Genomic DNA, 14,655 nt, shown 5'->3' with positions numbered 1-14,655 from the left:
TAATCAAATACCAATAATACATATGTCTTATTATTCCTTTCCCTGGTTATATTTATCTTTTGTGTCATTTTTTAAATAACTGCAATTCATTCTTCATGTTTCATGATTTCCCCTATTTTATATTATTCATTAATTTGAATACATTTTTTTTTTTTTGTTCCCCTAATGTATTAAAAATTTTAAGATATATGTTTCATAGAAATAATATGATTTCGTTGTAATACCGTTATAATACATTTTGACCGTGCCCTTACCATTTTATAGGTTGTACTTTTGTATTAATTAATTGTATTAGTCTACTTTATTCATAGTCTATATAGAATTTACACGTGTATCATCTACTACTATCCAATTTTTTATTTCATCTGTAAAATTGTTTTCTAACTTATAATCAAAAATTTCAGTATTTTTACTATTTTCCAAACTATGGTTTCCCCCATCAACAACATGTTCTATATTGTGAGATTTTCTATCTGAATATTCACCTGAATTACATTCATTTATTGAACTGTCTAAATATGATTCGTAATTTTCTATATTTTGCTCATTTTTGCATTCTTCTAATATTGTCATAAATACAAGTATACACAATTTTGATAATAATTTTTTTTTAATATATTTATATAATTCTTCACAACTTTTGTTATGTTTCATTTCTTCTATATTTATTAATGACACAATATTTTTAGTTTCTTCATTTTGATATTCATCTAATATATTATCAAATTCATCTGTTAATCCCTTAAACCAGCCCTGTTCCAGATAGTGTTCTACAATTTTACCCTTTTTTGATATCCACTGTCTCCATATATCTTTTTCTCCTTCTAAAAATGAAACTTTTTGATTTTCGTTTGAAGATTTATTTTTTAATTCTTCCATTTTTTTTACCTTAGATTTTTCTTTTTTCCATTCATTTTTCAAATTATTAAACCAATGTTCTTTTTTCAATTTTTCAGAAAGATTTCTATGCCTGTCTATCCATTTATTCCACAGAATACTTGTTTCTTCATTATCACTGCTGCATTGAATATTTTCTATTTGATAGTCATTTATCAAATTAGGATAGGATCTACCTTCCTCATTTTTGAATATTTCTAGGCATATTGCTAAAAATTCTCTTTTGTTTAATTCCCATTCTTCATTTCTGAATTCCTCGAGTACTTCCATATGTACTTCTATAATAGTTTTGGATCTTTCTTTTTTTCTCTTTAACATATTTGTATTTTTTATATTGTTATGTTCATATATTTTTAATTTTTTTATGATTTCCTCATCATCATATATTGGCTGATCTAAATGATCATCTGATAAAAACTTGTCTTTCTTGTCAGAATGTGAAGGTAGTAGTATTCTGAGAAATTTAATTTGTCTTCTTATATTTTTCTTTTTTTTAAATTTCCCTATTAATGCGTACTACAATACAAAAGAAATATAATTAAAAATTAATTTATTACAATAATCTAATGTTTACAATATTTTTAATACTTAATTTTATATTACTTTAATAAAAAGAGTAAATACAATAATAATTAGAAATGTTAAAAATGATGATACATATGGGTTATATGAATTTGCTACTGGACCTGCATTAACTTTATATATATATGCAATAATTTTTTTAGTTATTACAAAAATATAAAAGAAAACATTATTAAGGTTACCTTGGATTTCAGAGTCTGCAGGATTAGAAGAAAGGGTTTTAGGAATTGATACTTCAGTAGCTGTGGATATAGTTTTCATATGACTACCTGCTTCTAATTTTGGGCTACCTGGTGATTGTACTATAGAACTGCTTAATGTTTTCTGTGAAGATACCGAATGCGCAAGAACTCTGGCTAATTCAGGATCTGTATTCTGTGCATCTCCACCTAAATTAACTGAATTTTCCATCGAAGTGTCTTCAGATGTTGTCTGAAGTTGAGATTGATCTGAAGGTGGACCGTCTGGAGAATCAACAAAGGAACTATCAGGTACATTGTCATGCGAACTATCAGGTGAACTATCAGATGTCCTATCAGATGGATGTTCCACTTCAGGTGCAGGAAAGTCTTCCGTTTTAATTTGATTTACATTTGATGAGCTTAATACATTTTCTTTAGGTGGATGTTGACTAGATACAACTGGTTCCAATAGTACGCATTGAGGAGGCTTATTAAATATTTTAGGATCTAGTATATTGCATTCTCTTTCTGGAAATTGAGATGATGAGCTTTTAAATATGCAACTTTCACTAATGAGTTTTTTCGTATTCTGGAAATGTTCCTTCTTACCTGTAAACCAATCCTTATATTCCGTACAATGTTTTTTACAATCAGGATCACCATTACAAACATATGTGCTGCTACCTCCTTTTCTGAATTTACTTAGTTTTTGCACATAGGTTTTATTTAATTCACAGAAATCTAATGCATTATATTTTAATTCTAAAATATCTCGTTCTTTCTGTTCAAAAATCATAGGACAACCTCCATGTTGAGTAATCTTGTCAAATCTATGTTTAAAATAATTCCTAAGGACCGGTACCCAACGTTTTGGATCAGTATAATCTGGAGGGTCATCCTTTTTCTTAATTAGAAAATTAACCAAATCTAAGCATTCTTTCCTAAATTTTGCTTTATCTGTTACTTTCTCTAAAGAAGAAAGACGAGATAAAATTTGACTTCGAGTCTGTTTAAATTTTGGCTTGACAATATAGTGTCCTGCGTTAGAACCGAATCCACTGTAGTCCTGTATTTGAAAAAATGATTAGGAATTATATAAGCATTAATTTTTTGTGTTTTATTATCACTTTTTGTATCATTAGCAAATAATTTATCAATAAATATATGCACATTAAAAACACAGTAAATATTACTCGGGTAAAACAATTATCCATATTGACTCTACATAATTACTCTATTTCGTTGTAAATAACAAACTGAAAAAAAAAATACAAATATATGTATTTATACTTATCACTTGAGTAATTATAAACTAATGAATGTTAAGATAAATTACAAAACTATCAACTACTAGGAATTTATATGGGAACCATAAAATAAGTGAATATATTAGGATTAATTTTATGAGTTTCTAATATTTTTTTACCATAAATATATTATAACCGAAGATATATTCTAATATTATGTTTATTTTATATAACTGTTAAGTATATATTTTTACGTAAAATTTATGCAAAATTTATAAAGAAAAAGTTAAATAACTAACATTAAAAAATTACATATAAGTGGTATAAAAGTTTCTATGTAAAATTATTATTAATATATGTATTATATCGTTTTTTTTTCTTCTAACAGACACATATATAGAAGTAATACTACCTGTATTAATATAATTAATTCCTTTTATTCTTTTCTTTTTTTTGAAAATAAATAATCTATTAACAAAATTGTTATTAGTATGTTAGTACGTTCCTTTTTTATTGTGTTATATTTGTTATTTATTTTTGATATAAATCATTATAATTTTATTATTATTATTTTAGTAGTTTTCTATATATACTATAATATATAAGAGAGAAAAATTAATATTATATAAATTATAATAAGTTGTTGCTACGCTTTTGAAAGAATATCATTGAAATTTACATATGACTTTTAATATTATATATATATAACAGTTACCCAAAAATTAATTATATGCAGCATTTATTATTCTGTTGAATAATTTAAAATAGTATAATTTTTTATATGTATTAATTGTAATGTATATTGCAACTTTTGAATATGATTTTTCTTGAACTGAATTTTAATTATTAGAATACATATTAAGATATATTAATCAATGAAAATAACTTCAGTCACTTTTTTGAAATATTGAAAATCATAAGGATATTCTTATATAAAAATTAATTATATTATGTTGTTTTAAAAAAGTAAAATGAAGTATAAATATTTTTAGGAAAAATTATAATATTATAATCTATGTAAGTGGAATAATATACAACATTAAATAATACAAAAAATATTTTAATATCATAATTATTTTTTGGTAGTTAGTAGTAGATATATTCTAATAAATATATTAAAAAGATGTTATTTATTTTTTTTTTTTTTCTTGTATTTTTCTTTAATTGATAATTAATTAAAATATCTATTTATCACTATTAATAAATATTTATTTAGCATGCAACATAAAGAAGAAGGGGTACTATATTATAACTTTTTACGATATGATCTTGTAAATGTAACTACAAAATAAATTAAAAATATTACCAGCATTATAGGTTATTCTGTTATAATGTAAATATATTATTACTAATTTTAATGCATGTTGGGAAACTTCTACATAAGGGATAGAAAATGGTGAGGAAATAAAAAGAATAAAAAAAAAATATATATATATTAACTGAAAATTAATTTTTGTAAATTACTTCATATTACAAATTAAGCAATTATATATATATGTTTAATAAATCTTTTATCTTAAAGAATAATTGGTTTGATTTATTTTTAAATTTTGAATTTATTTTTATATATTTTCTTGGTTTATTACTCTCTTTTTATATTTTAATTGTTTACATTCTATTCTTTTTCTTTTCAAAATAAATTGTTTAATAACTATATACAGGGGGATTATTCATAAAATTTTATCATTTTTAAAGATATTATGTATTTAAATTGTTGTATTCTAATATGTTATTTACGTATATGGTAAACATAATACATAGAGAACATAAAATGGTACACTAATATATAGAAATATTAAAGAAAATACGATTTTTCCAAAATTTTGAAAGAATATTAGAACTACATGACAATTGTTTTCAGATATTTGTATAATCACATTTATGTTTTTTTTTTTTTTTTTATACTATTTTATAAATATATGAACTTTTTATTTTTTTAATTAATTTATTATTAATTTTTTTGTTCTAATATATTATGAAAGTTAACGGGTTCTAATTCACTTTATTTATAATATTTAATTAAAAGTAATACAAGATTAATAACATTTCGTATGAGCCATTGAATATTTCTTCGTAGTACTATGAATATATTATGTATTTATTTAAAAAATAATATTTATCATTAAAATACATATGCTGAACATACGCATTTTTCACATAAGATATACTAATATAATTGATATATATATATATATATATATATATAAAGTAGAACAAAATACAGATGAAAATTTTATATTAAAACCGTCCTATTTAACATTTTTTATTCACTTTAGACAATATAATTATGTCTTATTTAATATGTATTAATTGTTATATAAATTATTATAAAAATCCACTTATGTAATTAAATTTACAATTCATATTATTTCACACAAGAATTTATAATTGTTGATATATTCTTAGAATTAATGTAATTTTAAAGAATATTATTTATTAAAATATAATAAAAAAAATTATTTTATGATAAATATATTCTAGTTTTACATATACACCTTTAGATATACACATAAATGCAAAATGGAAACACTCTCTATAACGAACGTACATATACAAGTCATTTCATTAAAATTACAATAAGTTATATTAATTCATATTTTCTCAATGTAAAATATGTAATATTATCGTTATTTTAATTAATATTATTCAATCCTATTAAAATACATATCTTTGTTCTATGTATAATTTACTTAATATAAAGTTATATAGTTCTATCTCTTATTTTTTAAAATTATAGCTCTAAAATATATCATATTTTTAATAATGTAATTATAATAGTATAATAATTATTATATATGTAGTAATATTACAATAATATATGACATACCTTTATTATTACAAATTTTTAGCAAATGTAATAATAATTCTTTCTTCATTTACAAACACTGTTCATATTGCTCATATTAAATTATAAAATTTTTTTTTTTTATACATGTCCATTTATATATATTATATTAATGCGTTACCTATAATAAATACTGTGTATCCTAACTATATCACTATTGAAGAGTTATATCGATAATGTTTATTCAATAAAAAAATTAATGCATTTTTATATTTTCTTTGTTTTAATTACTTATAATTTTGAGTAAGATATTTATCTTTTAATTTGATATATATATTCTTTTTTACTTTGTTAAAATATATCACGTGGGTCTTTATGTATGATCTTTTTATAGTTATCCTATTATTGTGCCTATACATATATTGTACATGCAATATACTTATAAATAACAATTTATACTAACACTTTTATTTTTTGTATTTTTTAAAATAATATTCATTTAACTTATTCACAACTATAATTGTTATTAATATAAATATCTTTTTTTGAACATTTATATATTATAATTGCGTATAGTATGACATGATATATAATATCTGATATCACGGTAGTTTTCATGATAATTTTCAGAACCTTCTAGCGCTAAATGATTATTATGTTCGTCTAGATCATTTAATATATTTTTATTTTTTATTATTCAAGATTAAACCAAAGTCCAAATAGAATAAACCATTATTATAAAAATTACATATTTGTTAAAACAACACTTTTACAACAATAATTTCTTGTTCTAATGGATTATAAGGTTGTACAAGAAGATTCATATTACTAAATGGAACATAATGTAGTTTTCCTCAATAAAAAATATGAAAAATATTGCGATAAATTTTATTGTAATTATTAAGAATAAATTGATAAATTCATATTCATTAACATGATAAGAATTTTTCTCGAAATTCTGATTGCCTCAGTTAAAATTTTAAGGAAAATGGGATTTACTTAGTATGAGAAGCCTTATATACATAATGAATAAATTTTACGAATGATCCAACATTGCATTTAACATAATTTATTTGTTAGTATTAAAATTCTTTTAAAAATATTGCAATTCGTACAACAATTATTTCCATTGTGTTCAACACATCATTATATAAGATTATTATATTATAAACGTTAACTTTAACAATACATGCAAAGACTATATGAATTATTTTAAATATGGTTAATTTTAAGGAATAGGAATACAAATAAAATATATTAGAAATATATATAAAAAAAAATTCCCAAGCAAATATTTCTTTGTAGGAAAACAAAAGCACATATATATTTTAGATAATTATACACGAAATCATGTAAACTATACATTTCCTTCTGTAAAAATTGAACTTCTGAATGAGCATTCCAATTTTTTTAGTTATTGAAATATATAATTATTTTAATTAAGAAGTAATGTTTTTAAAATTGATATTCAATATTATTATATATTTATCTTTATTTATTTATATGTATTATATAATAATAACATTATTTATTAAATATAAAAAAGACATGAGACGCATGTAAAATTTATTGATACATATATGTATATACTTAGCTAAACAATTTACTTGTAGCATATATAATTAGAAATGAAAAAATTAAATGCATTACTAAAAAATTAAAGTATTTTTATATGATTTCTTAATTTAAGTAAAACATACATAATTTAGATAAATATAGATTTATTTTTTAAAACAATACTTTATAAATATGTTTACAATGAATATTTCTAATAGTTAAAAGGGTTACCTATATGTAAATATTTAACAAGGTTTTATTATGTAATGAACTCATTTTACTTATTCTTTTTAGTAAGCTATATAAGGATTACTATAAATTTTCTAAATGAGTTGTATTATATGTAAATATTAAGTGAGAAAAAAAAATGAGATTATATAATTGCACAAAATCCTAGAAGAAACTAAATATTAGTTCTCATAATTGTTGTGTTAAAAATAATAAATATATCAAAACAATAAAAATATAATAATGCTAACTTTCGTTTAATTTATTATTTTTTTTTTTTTGTAATTTAACAATAGTTTTATTAATTTAACTGTTTTTTTCTTTCTTTTTTAAGTTTTTACTTGTACTATAGTAATTTTTTATAAAATTTAATACAAATTTTTATTAGAGATTATTATAATAATATTTTGAATAAGCATTATTTTTATAATTGTTATTCTGTGGTTTATAATACATAGTAATAGGAACATTGGGGAATAATACACTTTTTTTTGTTAAAAGTATTTTAAATAAATATTATTTATTTATATATTTAGATATTTAGATCGTTTTTTTATGGCGTATCTCTAAAATATATTCCCAACACTTTGTATTTTTAAAATAATACATAAAAGATAATATATTCGTTCTAAAATTACTGAATCACAAATTTCAGTATATTATGCTGTTATCCTTTCTCATTTGCTATTTACGTACTTTTTACTGTATTTTATTTGTAAATTTATTTCATTTGATATATTTTTAAATTAATGATAATTTACGCAATATTTTCATATTATTTATATCTATAATCTCTCTTTTTTGTGTTTTTTTTTTCCATATTCATATTTCTTCAAAATATATATAATTAATTAAAAAAATAAAATAAAATAAAATAAGTAGATGGGTATAAATATTTTTCAGTTGGTAATACTGACATAAATTAAACTTTATTCAAAATTATAATTTTCAAAAATTATTAGATAAAAAAAAAAAAAAATCCAGCACTTATTTAATTTTATATATATCTTCAAAAAATTATACTATACATATGATATGATATATATATATATATGAATATAGAAGGATACATAATCTCAAGGAGTAAATAAAGAACGTGTTATGATTAATATAATACATTAAATTGTATATAATATGTTTTTCTTCATTTATTATTATTTTTATTGCATTAATGTAATAAATATTACTATTTTAAAAATAATAAGTCCTACTAATAAATGATGCTTATAAATTTTGAATTTTTATTGAAAAAACATCTATTATATTAGATCTCTTTTCAAAACATGAATTAATGTATTATATATATATTCTATACATTCTATATTGTATATGAACTCCACATATCCTTAAAATATTAACTCACATATACTTTTCTTAGATTATTCTGAAATGTATTTATAAAAATACTGCTTAATTAGTGCACCAAATTAAATAATTAAATTATTTATTTTTAAATATTTATTAAGAAATCCAAATTTTTTTATTTTAAGTTATGCTAGATTTATTTTTAAATAACATTAAATTAAAAATTATACAATACTTTCTTAAGGGTATTTTTCTATTTCTATATTGTAAAATGCGTTATAGTTATATAAATTTTATATTTACAGAAAAATAAAAAATAACCAAAAAAAAAAAGAACAAATGAATAATATATTTTCCTGTATCATTAGACGTATATTATATTATTGTTACTATTTTCCTTAATATATTATAATATAAAATATTTATATCATGAGACAAAATATAAAGTCAATCTTATTCATTGATATTGCTTATTTTATCCTTTTAAGTTCGATATACCATTTTAACAATCTCACAGTATGAAAATATTACTAAAGTATATTCATGTTATTCATATTTTCAGTGTTTTATATATATTAATAGAATTTTTTATAATGAGATTAATTAGATTTTTAAAAAATGAATATATACTTTATTTTTTTAGAGTACAATTAACAAATATTTTCATGAAACTAACATTATTTTTGGAAAATCAAATACAAGATCTTATCGATTACTGGAAAAATGTAAAAAAGATATGGACCCACGTATTGTATGTTTAAAAGAAGAAGTAACAAGCAAAGGAATGAATAAAACAAATTATATGTCTAATAATGAAAAGATGTTAAATGGAAGAAGTAAACAATTAAATGGAAGTTTGTCAAGGAGTTCTGCATGCCACAAACAAAACATAAAAAATAATTCTTGTGTATTTGCAAAAAAATGTTCGTCTATTGAAAAAAAAATATTCAAAGAACTTGATTTCATAGATTTTCTTAAGAAGAACAGCACAATTAGTAACAAGACTTACAAAAAAGTAATAAGTAAAAAATACGGATTACGAATTGCTACACCTGCATTATTATTCTGTTTGTTGTTAATATTGGTTATAGTAGATTTTTCATTGGGTATTTCAATTGAAAAGAGCTTGCCGATATCACTGGCGTCCTGGGATCCATTAGGAGTTTCGAATGCTCAATGGTTTGTGAATATTTTTGAAGAGGTCAAAAAATTAGATTGGTTTTGGAAGTCTCCATTATGGACAACGAGTGAAGCAGCTTCTCAAAGTATCAATAAAGCTGAATTGTTAGGCCGTTTTTGTGGTATTCTAATATATTTCCTACCTTTTCTTATATTATGTGTAGTATTTATATTAGCGCTTGTTTACTACCATAAAAAAGTTAAAAAATATGAAAAAATTAAATTCAAAAAGAGGTGAAATAAATATAAGAAATATAATTCTTTCTACAAATAAGTAATTATTATGAAGTAACATATGTAATATTAGTGATATACTTGATAGACATATACATAATTGCTTATATCTAAAAAATGGAGTTACATATATATAGTTATTTTTATAAACATAAGTAAAAATATATGCTTTTAATTATTTTTTAATTTGAAATATTTAATTGTGTACCATATTTATTGCATTATTTTAGTTTAATTAAATATTGTTGTTCCAAATATATATTTTTGAATTTTATTAAATTTTTGATGAAAAATGTTTGTATATGTATTGAAATAAATATATAATAGCATTGTTTATTTAATTTTATTTAAATATAATAATTTCTATTTGATATAAAAATTGCTTTTTTTGTTTTTTGTATTCTTTTTGTATAAAATTATGATTTTTCAGCTTATATAGAAAATGTTGTACTAATTTTAAATTAGCAATAATTCTGGCTGGTTTAATATTTAATGAAAGGAATCGAATGTATTTTATTATATTGATATTTAAATATACATTTATTTAAGGAAAAATTTATTATTATTTTTGTAAAATATTCTTTGTGGTATATAGTTCATATAATATTATTGTAAAAATATCTATATTGTACTTTAATCTTTTTACGAATGATATAAATTCGAATTTATAAATATACAATGAAAAATAGCTTCATTAAATATTTATTATTTATAACTATTTAAGAAATTATGTGTTCTTTATATTTACAACTAAATGAGATGTTTATAATATTCAGTATATTACTGTTTACCTTAATAGTAATATTTACACAATTTATATTAAATTAGCTACATACTTATGAAATCGAAAATTTACAAATAAACTATATAATTTTTTTTATTTTTTACATAATCAAAACAATACATATATGAATTAGATCTAATAATATTTTTATAGATATATATATATTCTTAACTTTTCATTTCCTTTATAGTAAAATTTTAAATATATATATATTTCTGTAAGAGGATAAACTATAATTACGGGAAATCAAAATAAATATATATATTCTACAGCCAGATGATAATGAACATAATTTTATTTATATATAAATTCTATGGTTATGCCCATAAATATATAGAGTAAAGAATTAATATTATTTTAATAAGGTATAAAAATATGTATATTTTATGTTAACAGTCACTAATTTCTCCATATTAATAATTATAAATTATTATATAGAATAAAATTTAAAAAAAAATTACTCATTATTTATAAATTACTTATAAATCCGAAACATTGTTTCTATTTGTCGGAAAAGTTTTAATAAAGTATGCTTCATGAATTGCTCTATTTTTTATTCTTATAATGTTTAATTAAAAATATATAATGCATAAATATTCCCACATAACAGATTTGCTAGCAGTTTTCATTTCTTAAATTTTCTATCACATAGAACATATAGACAATTATAATGTAATATTAGTATATGATTTACATATTACACTCACATTTTATGTATTGTTTAGTAAGTTAAAAAACTCTTGCATTTTATTTTCTGCGTAAATGTATACTTATGAACTAAAGAAGATAAATCTGACACATACGAACAGTTCTGCAGGGAAAGAATAAGAACATTTCTAATATGAATTTAATAAAAATATATATACCTATATATATATATATTTTTTGTTTGTATTCAATATAATTATATTTTATTAAATATATTCTTATATGAAAATAATATATATTCATATGTATATATGTGAAATAATTCTACTACGCTAATTTTTTGTTTTTTTTTTTTTACTATATTAATGTTTCTTTCAAATATATATAATTAAAAAAAAAAATAATAATAAAAATTAAGTAAATGAACATGACTAATTTTCATTTAGAATAATGGTATAAATAAAACTTAATTAAAAATTACTGTTTTCAAAAATTATTCTATAAAAGTAAAAAATTAGCTTTTATTTAACCTTAAATTATATATTTCCTCATATATTATATAACAACAAATTAATGCGATTTTTTAAATATATTATAGTATATAAAAAATTATATGTAATTACGTAGTAACTAAATAATATGTTATAATTAACTTAACGAAATATGTTGAATTCTTCATTTATTACTATTATATTATTATAATTATTTATATTATTTTATAAGTTATAAGTTTTTCCAAAATATAATGTTTATTGAATTGAACTATTAATAGGATAATATTCTCAAAATTAGAAAGCATGGATTGAATATATATAGCAATATGTTATATATATATTCTATATATTCTATATTGTATATTAATTCAGTATTTCCATATAAGAAATCACATATATTTCCCCTTAGTTTATTATAAAAAGGATTAATAAAATAAACATTTAATTAGTGTACTACATTAAATAATTAAATTATAATTTTGAATAGTTATAAATAAGTACATATTATTATTTTTAATGGAAGATACTACTTTTTTAAGTAAAATTAAGATAAAAATTATATAATATAATTTTAAAAATATTTTTATTTGTATATGTAATGAAAAAACAATACAGTTATATATATTTTATTAAATGCTTAAAAAACAATTATAAAAAAAATATTTTAAAACAAATATAGCATCCCTTGTCATTAGAAGTATATTTTATTATTATTGATTTTTTTTTTTTTTTTGAGTATATTAATATATTATTGATTTATAACATGGAACAAAAAATTAAGCCAAGCTCATTTATTAAAATTTCTGCGTTTATTTTTTTAACTTGGATATCTCATTTTAACGATGATATAGTATAATAATATTATCTAAGGATATTTGTATAGTTTATATTCTTACTGTTTTATTTTTATAAATACTTATTTTTTAACATTATATAATATTTTTTATTATATTAAATAATAAATATGTAAATTTATATTTTTTTTTTTTTAGATCACGTTTAACAAACTCTCTAATGAAAACTATAGCATTAGTAAAAAAATAGGTGCACGAAGTTATCGTTTACTAGCAAAATACAAACAACATAAGAATTCAGATTATACGGAACTAAGAGAAGATATACCATATAATAAAGATTACAAAAATAGAGATGTATCTAATTACGAAAAAGGAGCCAAAAAAAAAAACAGACAATCTATTCAAAGTTCATTAAACAAGGCACAATACTACACAGAAGTTATGGATTATAATAATGGGATGTTTGATGGGAAACATTTCCATTTTGAAAAAAAATTGATCAAAAAAAAACATTATGACGATTTCTTGGAAAAGAATAGGAGAATTTGTAACATGGCTTTAAAAAAAATAAAATTTAGAAGTTATGGATTCGGAGTTACTACATTTTTCCTTTTTTTCGTGTTAGGAATAGGAATACCCATATTAAAAGGTCTAGAATCAGTGAAGAATCTTTTACAGGTAAAACCAATTGATGAAGTTTGTAAACTTATAAAGAATATACCTGGTCTCACAAACTTAGATGATATATATATTTATTTAATATTTTTTAGCGTGATTATTATTATATTAACAATCATACTTCTAATAGCGATTCCTAAGATATTAAGCAATAATGAGAAATATAAAAAAATTAAGTTGATATCTCAATTAAATGAATAAGTAATATGTATTTTTATCAAATATATAGATATGAATTTATATTTTCAATATCGTTAATTATGTATTCTTAATAAACACATACATACGAGACATAATTTTGTGAATGCACAAGTTTATGCTTAGTCTTTTCACTACATAATGGTAAAAAATTATATTTTCTTTTTTTCTGATAATGCAAACGTTTTGTTGTTTTTAAATTTGTATTTAAAAGCATTATTTAAGCTCAAATATGTATATATAATATAATATATATATTTCTGTATTTATATAGATACCTATAAATTATATATATTTGTACTTTTAAATGAATATATGATAACACATTTCGTATAAATTTATTGAAATGTAGTACTTCATTCTTGAAATAAAATGTGCTCCTTTCTATTATATATCTTTTTATAGTCTGAAAACACTATTTTTTTTTGTAATTATGAAAAAGTTTTATTATATATATATTAAAAATTAATGTGTCTTCATATGTATTTAATGATAGAAAACAAATGTATGCCTTTGCATTGATATATATATATATTTTTATTTATTTATAAAAATAATTTAATTTTTATAAGAAATATTCAAGAGAAAATATTAAATGTAAAAATATTTTTAATATACTTTTAGCTTATTATTGATTTTTTTCACATGACATAAATACATGAAGCCATATATAATAGAACAGTATCTTCATTAAATATGTATTTTTTATAATTATTTAATAACTTAGGCACTATAAATCATTATAACTCTGAGAAAATTTAAAAATAATTATTATTTTATTATTGTTCCTAAGTGTAGTGATTATTAAACTCTGCAGAAAATAATTAAATATATATTAAATATAAAATTTATAAACAAAT

At 19.8% G+C, this 14,655-nt stretch overlaps 3 protein-coding genes across 3 annotated transcripts; 2 read left to right on the top strand and 1 right to left on the bottom strand.

Moving 5' to 3' along the window:
• Positions 1-312: 312 nt before the first annotated feature.
• Positions 313-2,875, bottom strand: MKS88_000625 (uncharacterized protein; the record flags this gene model as incomplete). The annotated part of the gene is made up of 3 exons (XM_067217447.1): positions 313-1,400; positions 1,662-2,727; positions 2,855-2,875. 3 exons carry the CDS (start codon positions 2,873-2,875, stop codon positions 313-315), a joined length of 2,175 nt encoding a protein of 724 aa, XP_067075411.1.
• Positions 2,876-9,212: 6,337 nt separating this feature from the next.
• MKS88_000624 (uncharacterized protein) lies at positions 9,213-10,200 on the top strand (the record flags this gene model as incomplete). Its single annotated transcript, XM_067217436.1, has 2 exons — positions 9,213-9,299; positions 9,427-10,200. The coding sequence occupies 2 exons, from the start codon at positions 9,213-9,215 to the stop codon at positions 10,198-10,200; spliced, it is 861 nt and encodes a 286-aa protein (XP_067075410.1).
• A 2,685-nt stretch (positions 10,201-12,885) lies between these two features.
• Positions 12,886-13,798, top strand: MKS88_000623 (uncharacterized protein; the record flags this gene model as incomplete). Its single annotated transcript, XM_067217425.1, has 2 exons — positions 12,886-12,972; positions 13,115-13,798. 2 exons carry the CDS (start codon positions 12,886-12,888, stop codon positions 13,796-13,798), a joined length of 771 nt encoding a protein of 256 aa, XP_067075409.1.
• Between the last annotated feature and the right edge of the window lie 857 nt (positions 13,799-14,655).

This window comes from Plasmodium brasilianum, chromosome 2, assembly GCF_023973825.1.
Source record: "Plasmodium brasilianum strain Bolivian I chromosome 2, whole genome shotgun sequence".
NCBI classification, from domain to species: Eukaryota; Apicomplexa; class Aconoidasida; order Haemosporida; family Plasmodiidae; genus Plasmodium; species Plasmodium brasilianum.
This window is presented reverse-complemented; position numbering and strand designations above follow the sequence as displayed.